Source organism: Patagioenas fasciata, chromosome 21, assembly GCF_037038585.1.
Source record: "Patagioenas fasciata isolate bPatFas1 chromosome 21, bPatFas1.hap1, whole genome shotgun sequence".
NCBI classification, from domain to species: Eukaryota; Metazoa; Chordata; class Aves; order Columbiformes; family Columbidae; genus Patagioenas; species Patagioenas fasciata.
In genome coordinates, this window is record NC_092540.1 from 2,548,938 (window position 1) to 2,567,085 (window position 18,148).

The 18,148-nt window shown below is 47.5% G+C and overlaps 2 protein-coding genes across 4 annotated transcripts in view; one reads left to right on the forward strand and one right to left on the reverse strand.

The window, feature by feature from the left end:
• The first annotated feature begins 86 nt into the window (after positions 1 to 86).
• PHTF1 (putative homeodomain transcription factor 1) lies at positions 87 to 10,584 on the forward strand. 2 transcript variants are annotated; one of them, XM_065854720.2, is made up of 18 exons: positions 87 to 264; positions 340 to 396; positions 475 to 544; positions 1,674 to 1,832; positions 2,063 to 2,222; positions 2,798 to 2,920; positions 3,728 to 3,887; positions 4,445 to 4,618; positions 4,699 to 4,776; positions 5,521 to 5,730; positions 6,117 to 6,245; positions 6,648 to 6,920; positions 7,114 to 7,245; positions 7,432 to 7,518; positions 8,033 to 8,188; positions 8,581 to 8,676; positions 9,066 to 9,191; positions 9,567 to 10,584. In XM_065854720.2, exons 1-18 carry the CDS (start codon positions 220 to 222, stop codon positions 9,585 to 9,587), a joined length of 2,256 nt encoding a protein of 751 aa, XP_065710792.1. In that variant the 5' UTR covers positions 87 to 219; the 3' UTR covers positions 9,588 to 10,584. The 2 variants fall into 2 exon arrangements, with proteins under 2 accessions (XP_065710792.1, XP_065710790.1); XM_065854718.2 differs by having other exon boundaries at positions 9,066 to 10,584.
• Positions 10,585 to 10,777: 193 nt separating this feature from the next.
• The window catches only part of MAGI3 (membrane associated guanylate kinase, WW and PDZ domain containing 3), a 56,610-nt gene continuing 49,239 nt past the window's right edge, over positions 10,778 to 18,148 (reverse strand). Inside the window, exons 17-22 of one of the 2 annotated variants that reach the window (XM_065854717.2) lie at positions 16,835 to 16,937; positions 16,608 to 16,734; positions 16,108 to 16,251; positions 14,837 to 14,975; positions 14,171 to 14,260; positions 13,609 to 13,745 (exon numbers count right to left, since the gene is read on the reverse strand). In XM_065854717.2, coding sequence (XP_065710789.1) covers positions 14,211 to 14,260; positions 14,837 to 14,975; positions 16,108 to 16,251; positions 16,608 to 16,734; positions 16,835 to 16,937 — 563 coding nt within the window. In that variant the 3' untranslated portion in view covers positions 13,609 to 13,745; positions 14,171 to 14,210. Of the gene's footprint in view, positions 13,746 to 14,170; positions 14,261 to 14,836; positions 14,976 to 16,107; positions 16,252 to 16,607; positions 16,735 to 16,834; positions 16,938 to 18,148 lie in introns of both variants that reach the window. The other variant, XM_065854716.2, reaches the window with a different exon arrangement.

The following is an 18,148-nucleotide window of genomic DNA, read 5'->3' on the forward strand; positions in this document are numbered from 1 at the left end:
TGCTTTCTACGGGGCGGGGGGGGCGGAGCGGGGCTCGGCGCTCTCCTAGCGCTGCCTGCGCGGGAGGTGAAGGGGGGGTAGGCGGAGCCAATCGAGCGCCGCGCTCGCGGCGGTCTCCAGGGTAACAGCGGCCCGGCCGGTGCTGGCGCCGGTACCGGGGCCGGGCCGCCCCGTTGTCCCCAGGCCCCACCGATCCCGCCGCTGCTCCCCGGGCCCCCCATGGCCTCTCGCGACAGAGATGCCATTTCCTGGTACCAGAAGAAGGTGAGTGCGCCGGGGGAAGGGTGGGCGGGCGGGCGCGGACCCGGCCGGACCCTCAGCCTCCTTCTCCCCTTGCAGATCGGGGCCTACGACCAGCAGATATGGGAGAAATCCATCGAGCAGACCGAGATGAAGGTAACGGGGCTCTGCCACCCGGCCGGCCTGGGCTCGGTGCCTTTCGCAGCTAACGGGCCTTTGCGTTTGGTTTTGCAGGGTCTTAAAACCAAACCTAGGAAGAAGGGCCACATCCAGCCGGACCTGATCGACGTGGATCTGATCAGAGGTGAGCGGTTCCCGGCTGGAATTCCCTTCTGGTTTGTGACATCTGAAAGGATAAATTAAAAATACAGAGAGCCCAATATCAGATGCAAATTCTCACCTTTATCCCAGATGCAAATTGCTCACCTTTATCCCAAACTGTGGTTCAAAATGATGCTAAACGCGCTGAGCGTTTCTATAGTAGGTGTGTTCGAACTGGAAAATATTCTAGTTTTTTGCTGCCTCTTCAAAAGTCCCAAATTTGAGTGTTCCACCCAGCTCTGTGTCTGCTCTCTGGATCAGACCTGGTCTGCAATAGCGGCTGCTTGAACATAGTGCGCTTTAGTTTTGCGTTGCTGAGGCCGATAAGGAAAATTAAATTCTTAATGATAGTTCTAAATAGTGATACTCATAACCAGTATTGATTGCAAACACTGATCACACCCCTGTCGTGCTTGGGTAAAGAATCCATACGTTTGTTCCTGTGTTTTACCTTCCTCGACACCAGCTCTTGGCCGCTTTTGGAGGTGGGATGACGATAGGTATCGAGGTAGCAACAGAAAGTCGGCAAAAAGACATTTTAACGCTGTTAAAACGCAGCGCTTTTATTACAGTGCGCTGGACGCTCGGAGGATTGCTCCTCTAATCAAGCACGCACGTGGTTGGCATTTCTTGATATTTATTGCGCAGGCCTATTGCACGTTTGTTTCCTTCTACCACTTAGTTAATGGATTGAACATAAACTATTTCCAGCACCCTGCCCTTTGCCATAAGTCCTTCTTTGGTATTCCAGAGCCTTTATCAGGGATCTGTAGTGGTCCCCAGTGTCGACTTCTTGACCTAATTTCTTGAGCATGCACGTTGTCATTTTGTGCTGCTGCTCAGCAATTGTCACGTAGCTCTTTCTTCATTTAGTGGCACATTCTGCTTTCCCAGCTTGCAAACCAGGGACATCCCGCTTTGCCTCACATCCAAGTCTCTATAGAGCTGGTGTTTCTCTGTTAGATCTCTGTTATGTTACGCCCATTATGCCCAGGAGTTTCTAAAAGATTCTTGTCGCCCTTCGGAACTGCAGCCTTCTGGCAGGGTTTGGTTTGGCCACAGGTAAAGAAATGCTTGTAATTCACCACTAATGACTCATTTTTAATCCCAAGGCTCTACGTTTGCCAAAGCCAAGCCTGAAATTCCCTGGACGTCGCTAACTCGGAAGGGAATTGTGCGAGTGGTGTTTTTTCCGTTATTCAGCCAGTGGTGGATACAGGTGACCTCCCAGCGTATTTTCATGTGGCTCCTGGTGCTCTACGTTATGCAAGGTAAGGGCTGGCGCCACTCTGTGCCACAATCCTTTCTCTGTAAGGAAAGCCACATAACTTTGTAGTCCATATTCTAAAGCATAAGGACCCTATCTGAAACTTAATGTAGATTGCAAGATGTGCAGCACTAATATTTGCCAAAATTATATAAACCAGACTAAAATAGTTAAGATAGAAGAACTGGGCCGTGCTCTTAATTTTCACATTTGGTCCAATTTTCTCCTTTTCAGTCGTAGCTGTTGTGTTGTATTTCGCCATCCCCGTGGTGAACGCGAGTGAAGTCATGGGACCCATGTGCCTTATGTTACTGATGGGAACCGTTCACTGTCAAATCGTGTCCACCCAGATGAACAAACCTTCAGCAAACAACGGGCTCAGCAGGCGGAGGAGGTGAGCGCAGAACGGGCTCGTTTGTCCGCATTGAAGCGTGTGACGGTAGATGTTAATGGGTAAATATCTTCTGGTTTTGCGTACGTGTTATTTAACCATAAATTTGAGCATTTTCCACCTTGTAATCTTCTCATAACCAAGGCAAAAGCAACAAATTTACCAGGCTCTGCTAGGTCTGGTTTAGTTGTTGGGCCTTTTTCTAGTGTAGCTTTTAATAGAGTTTCTTTTTGTGGCCATAGGAGGCTGCTCCATGCAGAAAGGCCACTTCAGGCTTTTGCAAACCAGTCTGATTGCACCCCAACCAGTTTAAACACTGATATATTTGAACACAGGGTGATGGATGTGGGTAGAGCTTTGTCCAGATTTTGGCATTTGCATCCTGTACTAGAGATATATTGATTGCATAACTTCTGTTAGTCCAAATAGAATGTCTTTTATTTAGAAATAAGCATTCTGTCTGCGTGACTTAAGAGAAACAGCATCTAAAAGGCTGTTCAAATCTGATTCAGATCTTTTGAGAAAGATCTAAAAGTGGCTTGCTATGCAAATTTAATTATCCTCTCTTTAAAAATCAGGAAGTTACGCAAGTCTGTGGGTGTCGATGGGAACAGTTGGTCTTCTCCTGACAAAAACAGTAAAGAAGAGCAGTCTGAATCTGCATCCCCTCTTAATGTATTTAGTGTGCTTTTCCGAAGGAGGTACGTGATCTTCATGGGCTTGTTGTATTTGTGATGGCACTGTGGACAATTTGATAGCTGCAAAATGAAGACAGAATGTTATGCAGTCACCAGCATCCCCAAAGTCTGCCAGTTAATTTTGAACTAAAACCACTCTTGGTATTGAAGGAGGCTGATTCCGCATTAATTTTTAGTGTGTCCTTATTAGAGATGATTCCATGTCTCACACTATAGCTGACACTGAGTGTTAGATGAGCTGCAGAAAGCAGCGAGCTTATTTTATCAATCAGATAAGCGACATTCCTTGAATGTGTGTGCTGGAATTACATTGCCATTCCACCCGAGTTCAGAAGCATTTGTGCCTCCTAGTTGGAGTTGCTTGGATAGTCATCTCACTTCACCACCTTACTTTTCCTAAAAGTAACTTGAGGCAAAGGAGGATGGATCGTTTGGCATAATATTTCATTATCTTCTGTTTTCTCAGGTGGGTTTCTTGATGAGTTTTCAACTGACAGGTCCTTTCTCTTGATGAGGACTTTTTGCCTTCTGAATGGCTCTATTTTTCTTTCCAAATAATACTAAGAAAAACATTTAGAAGTTTTAAGGTGCTATTAGAGTTACAAGAGAACCATCCAGTGAGAGTGAAGCAGACATAAGTCTCTTCAACAGAATGAGGACACAAAGAGCCTGTCAGGAGAAGACAATTATATATTCCCTTAGCTATATTGTTCAATATTGTGCCTGTGTGGCAAGTGAAAGAGACTGCGATATTTTCCTCAAAGAGCCTTTCTCTGACATAAAAGCCTTTAATTGTATTTTCTCTCATAGGATTAGAAGAGTAAAGTTGGTAGCTGAGAAAGGGACGGAGACAGAAAGTGGAGTGAATGCTGTGAATAACGGCATCAAGCACAGACACGGCAGATTGGAACACAGACCGTCGCACTTCAAAGAGAAAAATAAGCTTTCTGATGGGGAAAAGAGCCATCAGGTACCGGCAGGAAAGATCCATTTGAAGCCTCAGATTTCATTGTGTTCTCTGTGTGTCCAAAAGTTTCTTGGTGCTTAAACTGTGTGATTCAGCCTAATACAAGATAGTCCTTTTTCTACTAATCTTTGCTTGCTTATGGGTAACTTAAAATCCTTTCTTACTTCTCAGCTGAGCATTTATCAAAGTGCTTGTTTAGTTGTACAGACTCCCGATCACAAGATGTTCAGTCAAAGAAGACTGCTGCTAATTATTAAAAATAAATGAATTAGCAATTTTCAAAAGCGGTTCCGTAAAATAATTTGCCTTGCAAGTAGTTCCCACAATCTCCTCTCAGAGGGAAAGCAGGAAAGTGAAGACTGAAACATCCCTTGGGGAGAGAGAAGCGTTAAAGCATCGTGACCTCTGTTGAGATCTTTAAAACGTGAAGCTTTGTGGAGTTGTGAGGCCCCTCTGGGTCGGGAAGGTGTTAAACGGTGGCTTTGGACCTTTGGTTTGATGCGATTCGGGCCGGTCCTTTATCGGTGCCCTCGTCTTACTTGGGCTGCTGCCATTTCTAGGACAGCTGCAGCAACAGAGGTGCCGTTTCTGACGAGCTCTCGAGCGAGGAGGATGCTGAAGCGACGGCACAAAGGATCTTGTTACACCAGAGTGTAGAAGGGGCTTCCAGTGACAATAGCTATGAAGAGAAGAAAAAGCGGCCTCTCGTTTCCCTGAACTACGCCGTCCCACAGGTACTCACGTGCAATTTGTGCCGTTTTCCACGCAATTCTTTGCTGTGGATAATGAGATGGTTTTCCTTTGGTTTTGGCAGGTCAAGCAAGTCCTGAAAGGTGCCAGAGACTCCGACAGCGTCGTGGAATCGGAACTGGAATCCATGTTATACGGTCAGGTACGGTCGCAAAGTCGAGTTTACTGGGTCTGGCCCCTGCAGGGACGTCCTCCCCGCAGAACAGACCCTGATTAAATCACAACATCTTCAGAATCAGGGGTGGCTGCACTCCCTGCTCGTTTCCAGCTTCATAAACGTTGCTCACAATTGGGAGTTTTCTACTTTGGTGAACAAAAACCAACCAAACAAAAAAAATCACTCTCTTGACAGCACAGGATGGTCCAAGCTGCCTCTAATTGCTCCTGTTGAATCGCTACAATTGCTCTTGTGGTTTGGGAGGCATCACCGTATTGTAGCTTTTCTGCAAACAACTTCTAATTTTAAAAGGAAGAAATACATTATTCTGTGATATATACTAATTAACTTCATTACTTGGTTTATTGCCCCCTTGCCACTCCCCCTACCTGAAAATAAAATAGAAGGAAAATATAGGAATTTCAAATTATAAATATAAAAATAAATAAAAAAATCAATTAAATCTTAAACTAGGTTATGTAGAAGCCAGAAAACTTTTGCATTAGAATAAGTCAACTTTTATTTTATAAAGTTGGGAATAGAAGCGGGGAACTAATGCTGCCTGTGTGAGTTCCCATGCGGAAACTGCGGATGCAAAAACTACCAACAAGATCTATTTTCTTTCCCAGTTTGCGGCAGGCGGGTGTGCTGGGAGTTCCCTGCTGCCCCGGGAAGCCCATTTGGGGTGGTTTTGCAAACAAGCTGTGTATATTTTGTTCATTTTGGAAGGACTCGAGGTCCTGCGTGAGCGTGGGAGGCCAGAGCAGCGCTGGGAGCCGGCGGGACTCGGAGAGCACCCGCCACGACTCGGAGACAGAGGACATGCTGTGGGACGACCTGCTGCACGGCCCCGAGTGCCGCTCGTCCTGCACCAGCGACAGCGAGGACACGGCGGTGCGGGGAACCAGGCGGGATCTGAAGGAAGACGTTTTCCAGCAGGTTTGTCCATTTGTATCCAGTAGCTGAGAATACTATGAAAGATTTGTCTTCCCCCCCATTTCAGGTGCCCCTCTTCCCCCCATCTGCCCAAATGATACCCAAGAGATGTCTGAATGCTGTTGGTATAATGTGAGCGACCTAATGCTGGATAAGCCCATTCTAATCACACAGGAGTCTGGAATGATCTAAATTGCATCAATTAGCAGCTCCCTCCTCCCCCCTGGTATTATTGTCTGGGCCACTGCCAATCCTAAACCAGACTGTTTCACCCAAAGACAAATTTGGAATCCCCCTCTCAATCTAAATACTTTATAGGAAAAAGCATGATTTAATAGCGGGACAGAAACGCATTATACACACCTTTTGCATTCTTTTCTCTTTTGTAGAACCATTTGCTTTGGCTGCAGAATACAAGCCCAGCATCTGCAAAAGTGAGCGCGCTGATTTGGGAAGGGAACGACTGTAAGAAGGTGGACATGTCCGTGCTGGAGATCAGCGGGATTATCATGAGCAGGGTAAGGGTGGCACAACCTCTCTCCCTCGTGCTCTAAAACCAGCCACCAAAAAACCTGAAAATAGTTATACACACAAATATCAAGTGCAGTGTAAAACTGGTCCCTCCTCAACTGCTGGCACAGTTGTCCCATATGTTACTTAAAAATTGCGTAACCCACAATTTCGGAGCTTGCTGAGTGCTGATTATCGCTGGCTGTGCGCACTGTGCTGACGGTGTTGGGTTTATTGTTGACTGACTGACTGTTGTTGGTTTTGGACTGAAATGAGTGGAATTATTTTAGGCTCTGTCCTTTGAAGGGGAACTGAATGCTTGATGGACTTAATGCTGCCACATTGAATTAATGCCTTTTCCTTGATGCAAAACCCCAGGTAATGATCCTATTTTTGTTCCTGCTTGCCAGGTTAATGCCTACCAGCAAGGAGTGGGCTATCAGATGCTGGGGAACGTCATCACCATTGCATTAGCGTTCCTGCCGTTCCTCTACAGGCTCTTCCGCGCTGACAACCTGGAGCAGCTGTGCTCCATTTCTCTGAAGGAGCTTTTGCACATCTTTTGTGGGGCGCCCGCCAGCACCGCTGTGGTCGTTTTGTCTGTCATCAACTTCCTGGAGAGACTTTGCTTGACCTGGATGTTTTTCTTCATGATGTGTGTTGCTGAGAGAACCTACAAACAGGTGGGTTTAATGGACCATTTAATGGACCACCGGGATTTACCGGAGAGGTTGGGTTGAGGTCCTGTTTGGCTTCCCCGGTGCATCACGAGGCTGAGCACCGCTCCCCATTACCTTTCAGCAATCCCGAGCAATCTCTTTTGTTTTAGACTTAAGTTCTCTTTGTGCGTGTATGCTTTTTATTTTTGCTTTGCAGAGGTTTTTGTTTGCCAAGCTTTTTAGTCACATTACATCTGCTCGGAAAGCCAGGAAATACGAAATTCCTCACTTCAGACTGAAGAAAGTAGAAAACATTAAGATCTGGTTATCCCTTCGTTCCTATCTAAAGGTGAGTTCTGATCTGCGCTGGGTGCGTTTGGTTATTACAGCGGGTGTCCCCAGCTCTCTGGGGACACTGTTCTCTGTATGGGGACGGCAGCACCAGGGCCATCGCCCAACTGCAGCTCTTTGGGGTGACCCTGACATTCAATCTGCATCCAGACCTCCCCCTGACTCGGTGTCTTTGTTTCCGCAGCGCCGAGGCCCCCAGCGATCTGTGGATGTTGTCGTATCATCCATCTTTTTACTGGCTCTTTCAATTGCTTTTATATGCTGCGCCCAGGTGAGATTTTAACTTTAAGAACCAGTACCTAAAGTACTGAAGGTTTTTCTGCTGCCCCCCTGCAGGGTGCTCGATCCATAGCTTTTGTCTCCTAAGTAATATGGAGGGGTTTGCATTTTTTAAAGGCTTTGTCGTGTTTAGGTGGTGACAATGTTCGTTGCCTGTGTTTCCAGAGGAAAGTGGGTTTTTATAATCATTAGGGGAATTTCAGAACGTAGGCTTCTGTGCACAAACACCTCCAGTGTTCAAAGGACATTTTATTTCAGAGGGCTGACTGCAGCACCCTCTTTAACCACTCTTGAAAAGCAAGTAAGTCCATAAGTATTAGTTGCACCTTTTAATCCCTCACTAAACCTTCTGGTCAGTAAGAAGTGTTAACGCTGGAGCCGTTTTCTCAGGGTTTGGCAAGCGATTCGTTAGCGTTTTTTAGGCGAGTTTTTGATGCCGTGCGGACGCAGCAGCAGCGACATCGCCCATCAGCGGACGCTATTTTTAATTTCTCTTTTCAATCCAGGTACTTAAGGGTCACAAAACATTCCTGAGCGCAGCTCACAACTGGGAGTTCCTCATCTGGGAGGCCGCGCTGCTTCTCTTTTTACTACGTCTGGCGTCTTTGGGCTCTGAGACCAACAAGAAGTACAGTAACATTTCCATCTTGCTCACCGAGCAGGTATCTCCATTTAACACATCTCCCTTTGGCTTTGTAGCTTGGTTATATAGAATTAGTGCATTTAAAATGAGCTTAAAAAATACTGTGAGTTTTAAAATGTAGAAAGAAACCCTTGTGCTGGACAAAAGGCACCGAACCACTGTACGGCTGGGAAGGGACACGCTGTTAAACACTTGCACAGACTCACGTTCTGGAACTGTAGATGATTTTTGTCTTTGGGTTGGCACATTAGCCGTGTCCATCGGGAAAAGAACGATGATCTCACTGCGAAATTGCTCTGTGGCTGCATCGCTTGTTCAGGAGTGATGCAAAAAACCAGCTCTAATTTCCCGCAGTTAGAAATGAGTTGGGGGCCAGTGCTGGAATATTCACATTTGCAATGTCTGTCACAGATCAACTTATACCTGAAGATGGAGAAGAAGCCGAACAAGAAAGAGCAGCTCTCTCTAGTGAACAACGTTTTGAAACTGTCCACAAAGCTCCTGAAGGTAAAAGCTGCTCTCCGTAATAACACACGGGTGCTGCATTTTGGGTGAGCGCTAATGACAGCTGTGGTTTTGCTCTGCCCGCTGGTAACTCGGCTCTCACAAAGGTTTTTCTTTGCTTCTGTAGCTGTGCCATATCAAGCAATACAAGACTGTTGTAGTTCATTAGCGCTGCAAACACTTCTGATGTTAGAAAACAGCTTTGGGGTTGATAGACAACAGCTTTGGGCTGGGAGACCTGAACTAGAGTGGGGATTTCTGTACCTACACATCAGTACGGACACAGGGGCAGCGCATGGTTGGCAAAGTCTGCCAGAGCACCACTATTAAGTCAGATTAATTCTGGTATGGCCTAACGCTAATGGAGTTTGGTTCGCCCCCTTTCACTGCAGGAACTGGACACTCCGTTCAGGCTGTACGGACTGACCATGAACCCGTTAATCTACAATATAACACGTGTTGTAATACTCTCCGCTGTCTCAGGCGTTGTAAGTGATCTTCTAGGATTCAACATCAGAGTAAGTACAACTCCCACGCAAACTAACGGGAACCGTCGCGTCGGGGTCGCTTTTGTGCCTTTGCTGAATTCCTCCCACCCCAGCGGACGCGTCGTGGCTTTGCCTGAGGCTCCGGGAGATGGGAATTTGGGGAACAGACCCCGCTGAAGGAATCTCCATCTCCCTAAGCCAGTCTGGGAGGGAAAGACTTAAATTTCAGCCCCGCTCAGGTCTTTGGTGCCCACCTAAAACCATTAGTTGGAGTCCTGGGCTCTTTCCCTTCAGAATGAAGATGTAGCTCACACTTTTAAACCAGAGCTCCTGGTGCAGGATGGGCCAGGGACCGAGTCTTACCTGTCGCTTCCAGACCTGCGCTCACTCTTAGTCTCTTTTCAGCTCTGGAAAATCAAACCGTGACCTGACCAAGGACAGACCAGAGAAGAGAACTGATAAATTGGGCAAAAAAGCAGAGGTGCGCTCAGACTACAGAAATCTGTAATTATGATTTTTTTAAAACAGATTTCTCAGTGTATGTTTCAGCAGTTCTCCCTCTGCTTTACTGTTCTACGACAAAGGGGTTAAACTGGTCAATGGGTGAAGTCAGGCCCTGGCACGGCCATGCAGAATTAACGGCGCCGAGTGCTGGTGGCCACGCTGGAAGTGGCTGAACTGTGTGTGCTGGGCATCACCCACGAGAACCTGCGGGACAGCGGCCTCGCTTCTGTAAAATCAGAGTCCTGTGCGTGCGAGGAGTGAAGGGTCAGCCCTCCCATGTCACCCAGAGCGACACCGAAACGTTCCCATTGAGCACCCGCCAGCGCTCTGCTCCGACCGGCACCGCTGGCCTGCGTTATCTGGATGTGGGAGAAGGTTTTATTTCCCTAAAGGCTCCGTGTGCTTGAGGCTCCATCTCTTTGCCCTGAACTGCTGGAGGTCGCAGTGAAACACAAGGTAAATTCCACCTCCATGTTGCCAGTTAAGCAACGTAAGATTCCTGCTGGTTGGTTACGTTGGGTCTTCTGCAAGTTAAAACATCAGTTACATGAGAACAACCTTCAGGTGAAGCATTTAGCAACTTGGGACTATTTTGCTCTGTTTGTGACACCTCAGGTGAGTGTTTAGCAAGGGCGCTGGAGAGAAGCAAAATGCTTTCCAGACATCTCTTAAACTTAATCCGCCTGCACTGACTCTACTGTCTCCTATTTATGAGTAATGAAAAAGGCAAAAAACTGAGGAACTTTTCATAGCTTCATTGGTTCACAGAAGGGGGAAGAAGACGGCAGAAGGAGTTTTTGGTAGTCCGTTGTTTACAGCTATTTTCTGTACACGGAAAAGTTGTAAGATGTAAAAGGAGATGACAGTTTTATATATCAAAATGTACAAATAAACCTACAGTACAAGTATTTCATCATTACCAACTGCTTCTACATGACTTGATGATTTTTAGAATACCGTTGTTGACTGTTAGATGAACAGGGAGTCAAGGACGCTTCCAGTAATGAATGGTGCTTGTTTTCCACGACCCACCTGGGTTGTGGGTCCAGCTCTGTGAATACCACCAAGTCAACAAAGAATCATTTTATACAGTGCAAAACCAACAGGCCAGGAACTGGAGTTTCTTTTTAATATCTATATAAAAAATAATGAGCGATTTACAGGTCTCTCTCTAGTCAGAACCTCAGAAGTTATGTATAAAGGTGCTGTACAGTATATAAACATTTACACCCAGGACATCCATACATTGCTCAGCATTCCAAGGCCACGTTGCCAAGTCCTCTGGTACAGAAACACGTTCTATGGGAGGAGAAATCACACACAGGTCAGACACGACATCAGGTCACGTGAACGTACAGAAAAAATAGAGGTGATGACAGGGAAGTCATTGCAGTGGTGCTAATTAATCTCTGTATAAACGGCTGAATTTGTCACCGTACTCAGTGGTGAGGGCAAGTGCAGACAGTCAACATAGAACAACCTCTTGTTAAGAATACATGGTTAATATCTACACAGGCTACTTCAAAGTATTAAATATTTTCACAGTCATACTCCACACAGGGAGTATTTGTACGTATTATGCTACACGGCAAATCTCAACGGATCACCCCAAGTCAAGCAGCAGAGCACAGGTCACATCTGCTTTAAAGCCTGTGGAATTGTCCAAGCCTGGGTTTCTAACGCTGTTCGAGTTGTCACCCGGACTGCCGAAGAACTCGGAGCCGAGTCGCTGTGCTTCATTAAGCTCTAAAATCATTAACAGTTTCAAAGCCAAAACGAGCTGTTCACCCATTCGCTTTCAAAGGGCAAATGGTGTGATCTGAATTTGAAGGCGGTGAGCGAAGGCTGAGCTTCCACGCTCCGCCCTCCTGCAAACGGCGCCCATGGGCTCCCCGTCCCACCTCCTGCGCTCAGGAAAAACCAGGAATGCCAGGAATCATCACTGAAACTATGGAAGGAAACAAACCCCTTTGGTTTCCGCTGCCTGCTGTTCTCACAGCAGAGTCTGGGAGCAACATTCCCCTTTTAAACTCTCTATTATAGCCCAAACAACAGATACTAAGTCTCAGGTACCCTGTGTATCATCCTATTCAGCACTCTTGGGGCAGCTCAGGTGTTCGAAATCTGGGAGATTTCGAACATAAACAGGCAAAAACGTCACTGAAACCAGTTCTGTCCTGGTCAGTTGTTACCTCGCCAGTGGGGAAAAGACCCCATTCTGAACCAGCGTTAAGTAATTGGAGTTTGGTGCAGAGCGGGCACAGCGAGGCTGAATGGGACTCATGGCGTTCACACGGACGTCGGCGACGCCAACCGAGGTCTGTGCTTCAGCAGAACCCAAAAGCTCCTCTTTTCAGACAGATGTTTGCGAACAGTTGTTCCGAGCCTCCTTACGGATTAAGAAAATAAAGCAATCTTGCTGTGTTCATTAAAAGCAAAATTACAAAACATGGGTTATGTCAAATTTTTATCTATGTGATTTTTGTATAAAAATTTAAGATAAACCATCACCTGAACAGCATCAGCGGCTCATTTGCTGCCCTAGAACCAACTCACCCATCTTCTTACTGACCCAGTAAGAACAGAACGTGTATTTCCTCATATAAACATGCAACATGCTCAAGAAAACACCCATTTCCAACCAAACTTTGCCTTTTCTGGGCCTGGAGTAGGTAGGAGAAGGATGAGACCGACTGGATACAGCAGACAACTTGGCACGGAGAGCAAGACGTGAGTCATGATCACATTGGCAATACAGGCGTTAAATAATTCTGTTGGGGAACTCACAACACGATCTGGGGAGCCGAGCAGCGCGATGGGAGCAGCAAACGCATCCACAGGGCCGGGGCAGCAGCGCCGGAGGGTTCGGTCAAGCATCCAAAAGGTCCTTCATGCACTTAGATAATTTAAGAACGATTCACTTTCCCACCCTCTAATCAGTTTCTGAAAAATAAACGACAACTTAGCAAAAAGAAACAGCGCTTTTAAATGACCATCGTCAGAAACTCGATTAAAGCGTTCTCAGTTAAAGCCGTTTGTCAGCCGCAGCTGCGGTTTGGGTGACTTTACAGGCGCTTGGTACCCGCCAAGGTCCAGGAGTTATGGGTGTTTTCTTGACTGGGGAGCTACTGACGGATTTGGAAACGCCGTTGTCTCCGGTTCCGCCGGGCGGCTCCGCGGCTCCCAGGCCGTGTCTGTTCTCCTGCGTTTCCAGCCTCCTCTGCCTCTCCGTGGAAAGCAGCGGAATATTGGAAAGGCTGGAAGTTTTGAATCTGCTGGAACTCAGCTCTCCAGGGTTTTGCTTTGCTGTTTCCTCTTCGGACGCGTTTCTCCTCGAGTCACCCAATGGAAGGTTCCTCTGCTCGGCCGCTGCGCGTTGGCGCTCTGGAGACCACCCCTCCCTCTTCCCACAGGTTTTCTGCCTCGTGTCTTTCCTGGAAACTCCTAGTTTAGCGTTTCCACCTCTCAACTGCTCAACGGTGGCCTTAGCACCACCAGTTGTCCTGTCCGGGTGCTCCTGGGACCTGGCTGCTGCTTCTGCGCTCCCGAGATGCTTTTGGGGACTGGCGGACCTCCCTCCATCTCCACGGGGATGCTCTTTCCTGTTACCGCTGTTCACCCCTATTTCTGCGGCTTTACTCCCGCCCTTTCTGGACCTGTCGGGTTTCTGGGAGACATTCACGTAGGTTTTTTCGGGCTCCCCTTTCCTGGGGCCGTTGAATCCCGCGCGTCCCTCAGCAGCCGCCAACACCTCCGGACTCGCGGATCCGTCTCTTCTGGCTTCCAAACGGCCTTTTGTGGTTTCCAACCCAGGGCTGGGGGGACATTCCCACCTGCTCTTTGTTCTCCGGGGAGAAGACTGAGGCTTCATCTCAAACTGGGGCTCAGGTAAAGTGCTTTTCTTTTCAGGCACAGTGTTCTTCACTTGTTCCAGTTTCTCAGACAGCGGAACTCTTGTTAAAGCTTCTCCTGGTACTGGTACGTAACACGCTTCGGATGGGGAGTGTGAAGATGAAGATAATGGTGACTGTTCTTCATATATTACATTTGACGAAGATGGATTATAACTATCCCAATCACCTGCAAGTGAACAGTGAGAGATTTGACTCAACGATTACCAAAAATCAAGCATTCTACAAATCTACGTACTACTGGGGTCGCGGGACGTTAGATGAAATCTTGGATTTAAGAAAGATTATGTAGTAGCATAATCTCAAAGTCATATTTAGCCGGTTTTCTATATTGTTCTACAGCCTACAACAAGCACAAAGCCGTGATTTAGGCACAAACTGTGCTCAGGAAGCTGGGCCGATCTCTGCGGGACTCACACGGCCTCAGACCGGCACAACTTTACAGCCTACAGAGCACAACCGCAAATACACCGTGCAATGTAAGGAAACCAAGTGAACCGAACCGTTACACTCAAACCAGTGAAAAGTCAAAGTTATTCACAGCTTTGCACTTTAATAACAGGAAGAGATAGGACACAAGACATGCAGATTTACCAAGTCTTTAAGGAAAAACCAAGAAAAGCACTGAAAGCCCTTAATGCTGCTCAGGTTTCACATAGGGACACAGGCTGGGAGGAGCCAAACCTGAAGGAGGAAGAGAAAAAGCCCAGAACTAGATACCAAAATCACAGAGCACAGCGAGCAAGATTTCAATCGGAAACGTGTGATTAACAGCAAGAGGCACCAAATCTCGGCCCTGATCTCGGCTCATTATTTTTCCCTCCCTACAAAGTTGTGTTTTCCCATTTCAGATGCAGAATTCGCACCTTTCAACAAAAAGAATGAACTGGGAGAGCACAGCTGCCTCTCTCCTGCTTTCTTTCTCAAGCCTCGGCTTTGGAAACCAAGCGTTTCATCATCTAGAAGGCTAAAAGCAGTGAAGTAAATCTGTACAGAAACAATATTCTTACTATAGCCATTCTGAACCGAGTACTGTATCACAGTTTTAATTTTAAAGGCAATCAGTGCTAATTAATGTATTTGTGCAGGAAAACTTGATGAGCTTGGACAGAGCTGTGAAACTTATGACAATGGCAAATATACAATGGGTAATATCCCTCGTTATGTGTTAATTCTACCAAAAAACATTGCTTGTATTTTAAAACAACCGCGATCTATCTCAAGAGAGAAGCAAAGCGATGAGAGCGCAGCGGGACGTACCGTGATCGGGGATCAACCCGGTCCCTGGTCTCAGCAGCAGCAAAACCTTGTTCCCCCCGGCCTGGATCAGCTCGATGGCTCGGGTGTGAGTGATTCCTTGGGTGGGTTCTCCATTGATTTCAACTATTTGGTCCCCAACCTGCCGAGAAAACAGCACAACCGGGTGAGTCTTTATGCATCTCGGACTGGTTTTTAATAAGAGTTTTTAGTAAGAGGCTTGAAGGTATTTTAATTCCAGATGGTTGTGTGGAGGGAGGTTATGGATGAACCACGGCAAACCTGGCGCCTGGTAAAGTCACCATAACCAGGTAACGCAGCGACTTCTCTACACCAAACACAGAGGTGAATGCTGCTGTGGGAGAACCAGTTTAATGTAAGGAAAGAGGATTTTTATTCTAGGTAGGAGAGATCACCACCCTGCAGTTATCAGCACCAGGGCCTGAGGCTAATTAGCCACTTATAGAGGTCTGGGCAGATAATTACGGGTCACACCGCAGGCGTCTGGATGGGGGTTGTACAAAAACACCCGGAAAAAGAGCCGCGGACCCTATTTCGCAATACATGGATCAGCCAATGGATGTCACTAGCGCATAAAATCAGCGGTTTAAAGACTGTCTGGGCTCTGTTAAATAAAGCGTCTCTGCCAGAGGAGGTCACGGGCTGGCGGCTCATCGGCCGGGACAGGACGCGGTGACGTGCCGCCCGTCACGCTCAGCTGCCGCTAATGGTGAGAAATTCCTCTGTCCTGATCCAGAACACGGCCAGGAAACCACACCAGAAAATGACACCGTTCTCAGGCTCGGCTGAGACAGCGAACGACGTGAAAACCGCGAACACGCCGAGGCTGGGCCAGCAGATCTGTGCTCACAGCGGCTCTGTGCTCCGAGCTGCTGGGGACACGGTGCAGGGCTGGGGACCCTGCTCCTCGGTCACCACGGGCCATTGTACCCACGTATTTCGCTTTTACTCCAACATTTGAAAGCGAATTCGTTAAGTATAAGAATTAACATCATAATGTTTGAAAAACGTTCGGCTTACACCTTCAAACACCACACAGCGACAGCTCAATATCCACACAAACATTCCTTACAGATCCGCTGACTTGGACAGTGATTCATTCTCCTTCCTGCTCCGCTGGGCAATTTGTCCAAAAGTATCCCCAGTAACCGCTCTGCCACCCTGAACCACACACAGTTTGTTGCCCCTATAGGTAAATTAACGTGTCAAAAAGCCAATTTGATCAACAAATCGATGAGAGTGGCCAAACTCACGTGGACTCTCCCGTCTTTGACAGCCGGCCCGTCCTCTGCGAGCCGCAGGATGAATAAGCCCATGTTGTATTCCTTCCCTCCTCGGAGGCTGAATCCAAACCCACGGGGGCCCCTTTCCAGCTCCACTGGGAAGCAGCCAGGATTCTGGGCGGGAATCAGAGAAAAGAGAGATGAGGACTCGCAGGCAGATTTAAACGTGTCTTTTTCTGGAAAAATGCTTCACACGCTTCTATGTTTTGAAAAACGTGCAATCCACCATTTGAACTGAAATCATCACTACTCATGAGTGCTTCTTTTCTAATTACGAGTATTCAACTATACTAAGGAGATAATCAAATTTAAAACATTAGCAAAAACACCGTGTGAAAGACTTCGGTGCGTTTCTACACCCGGCTTTTCTACCCACATCTGCCAGGGAAATGTTTTGCTTGTGAACACTGTGGCAATGCTGCTGTACAGTGTCTTCATGGAGTATTTTGGAGGTCGCTGGTCACCCGTACCTGCGAATGTCGGCTCCCAACAGCTGCAGCAACGCCAGCGTCGGGTTGTGTCAAGTGCTTGTGCTCAGGCCAGGAGAGCCTGTAACTATTGGAACCTTCTTTTCCAGCTTCACCTTCCGTAGCTGCCCTGCACGGAGGTAAAAGGACGTGGATGTTACTCGGGAATTCATAATCCCCCTGGTCAAGGTTTTCTAGCTGCTCCCGGTTCCTCTAGCCAAATCCAGTACCTGTCAGTGCTGGGAGCGCTGGGCGGCGCTGGTCCCAGCGGCCGGTGCTGCGGAGCTGGGCTCTGCCGGGCTGAGTTCGTTCCCGAGGGGGGACCACGGTGTTCTGAGAAATTCAAACAAAACCAACAGTCAGAGAGACCTTCATGAATCATTCTGGTTGGAAAAGCCCCTCGAGATCATCGAGTCCAACCATAACCCACCCTGGCACTGCCCCATGTCCTGAGAACCTCATGTCCGTCTGTCCAGCCCTGCAGGGATGGTGACTCCAGCACTGCCCTGGGCAGCCTGTTCCAATGCCCCACAGCCTTTTCCATTAATACATTTTTCTTCCCAAACATGAAGCCGGGCAGAGTCACCACCAGCGTCCTGCGGATGCCACCACCACAGCATCCCAGGCTCGGCACAGCGTGAAGGGGATTTTTCCAAGTCCAACACCAGGAACCCAAGGAATAAATGTTACTCTTACCTATGCTCCTTTTCCTTAGAAAAACAACACAATTTTAACCAAATCAGACAGAACAAAGGGGTTTTAGACCAAGCACCCACACTAGAGATGTCCCAGTCCTCTCCCAGGCACATCTTCACTGCATTTCTCACTGAAGAACAAACCAACCCCCGTAAAATACACCGAGCGCTTCAGCATCTTAAGGGAAGGAAAACACAAGGCGTATTATAACAGTGAATTTCTCGGGAATGCCAGGTCTCGGAAGCCCTTTGCAGCACCGCTCGGTGCTGTTACTACAACGTGCCTTAAAGAGGTTTTTCTCTAGAGACAAAATGTCAACTTTTACTCTGGGTTTATACTCAGAGTTTTAATTTAGAAGCACAGGCAAGAAAAATGCCATCTGTTTGTACAATTTCTGCAGCCTGCTCTCCCGTGTTCCCAGCTCACACACGACAAAGGCTGACAGGCTCCTGCTTTTGTGAAAAATGCTAAAGAACGGCTGCTGGCGCGTGAAGTGGGATTCGTTTATTTGGATGAAAAGCAAAGCTCGCACGTCTGCGGGAGCTGGAGGGAGCGGGAAGGGGCACGACGAGGATCTCGGGGGACAGCGCTGAGGATGAGGCACCAGGGAACAGAGAATGCTGCCCGGGTTTATGCTTCGCGATGCTCAACAGCTGGTAAAACAGGCATTTTTCTCTTTGGAGGTGAATCCTGCATCACAAAATCCTTCACATCTTACTTCCCCCCTTCCCTTTCTTTGTTGTTTCTCCTCAGTTTCTTACTCCTACATTTTGGCTCCAAATCTGTAAATGTGGAAGTGGGAAAAGCTGAATTCTTAGGCAGACTCCAGCTCCTGCATAAATAAGGGA

Excerpts from the sequence above, each read along its gene's own strand:
- PHTF1 (XM_065854718.2), top strand. The coding sequence starts at position 220 with ATGGCCTCTCGCGACAGAGATGCCATTTCCTGGTACCAGAAGAAG. Across the intron at positions 1,833-2,062 it reads GGTGCTCTACGTTATGCAAG|TCGTAGCTGTTGTGTTGTAT; the intron begins GTAAGGGCTGGC and ends TCTCCTTTTCAG. Across the intron at positions 5,731-6,116 it reads AGGAAGACGTTTTCCAGCAG|AACCATTTGCTTTGGCTGCA; the intron begins GTTTGTCCATTT and ends TCTCTTTTGTAG.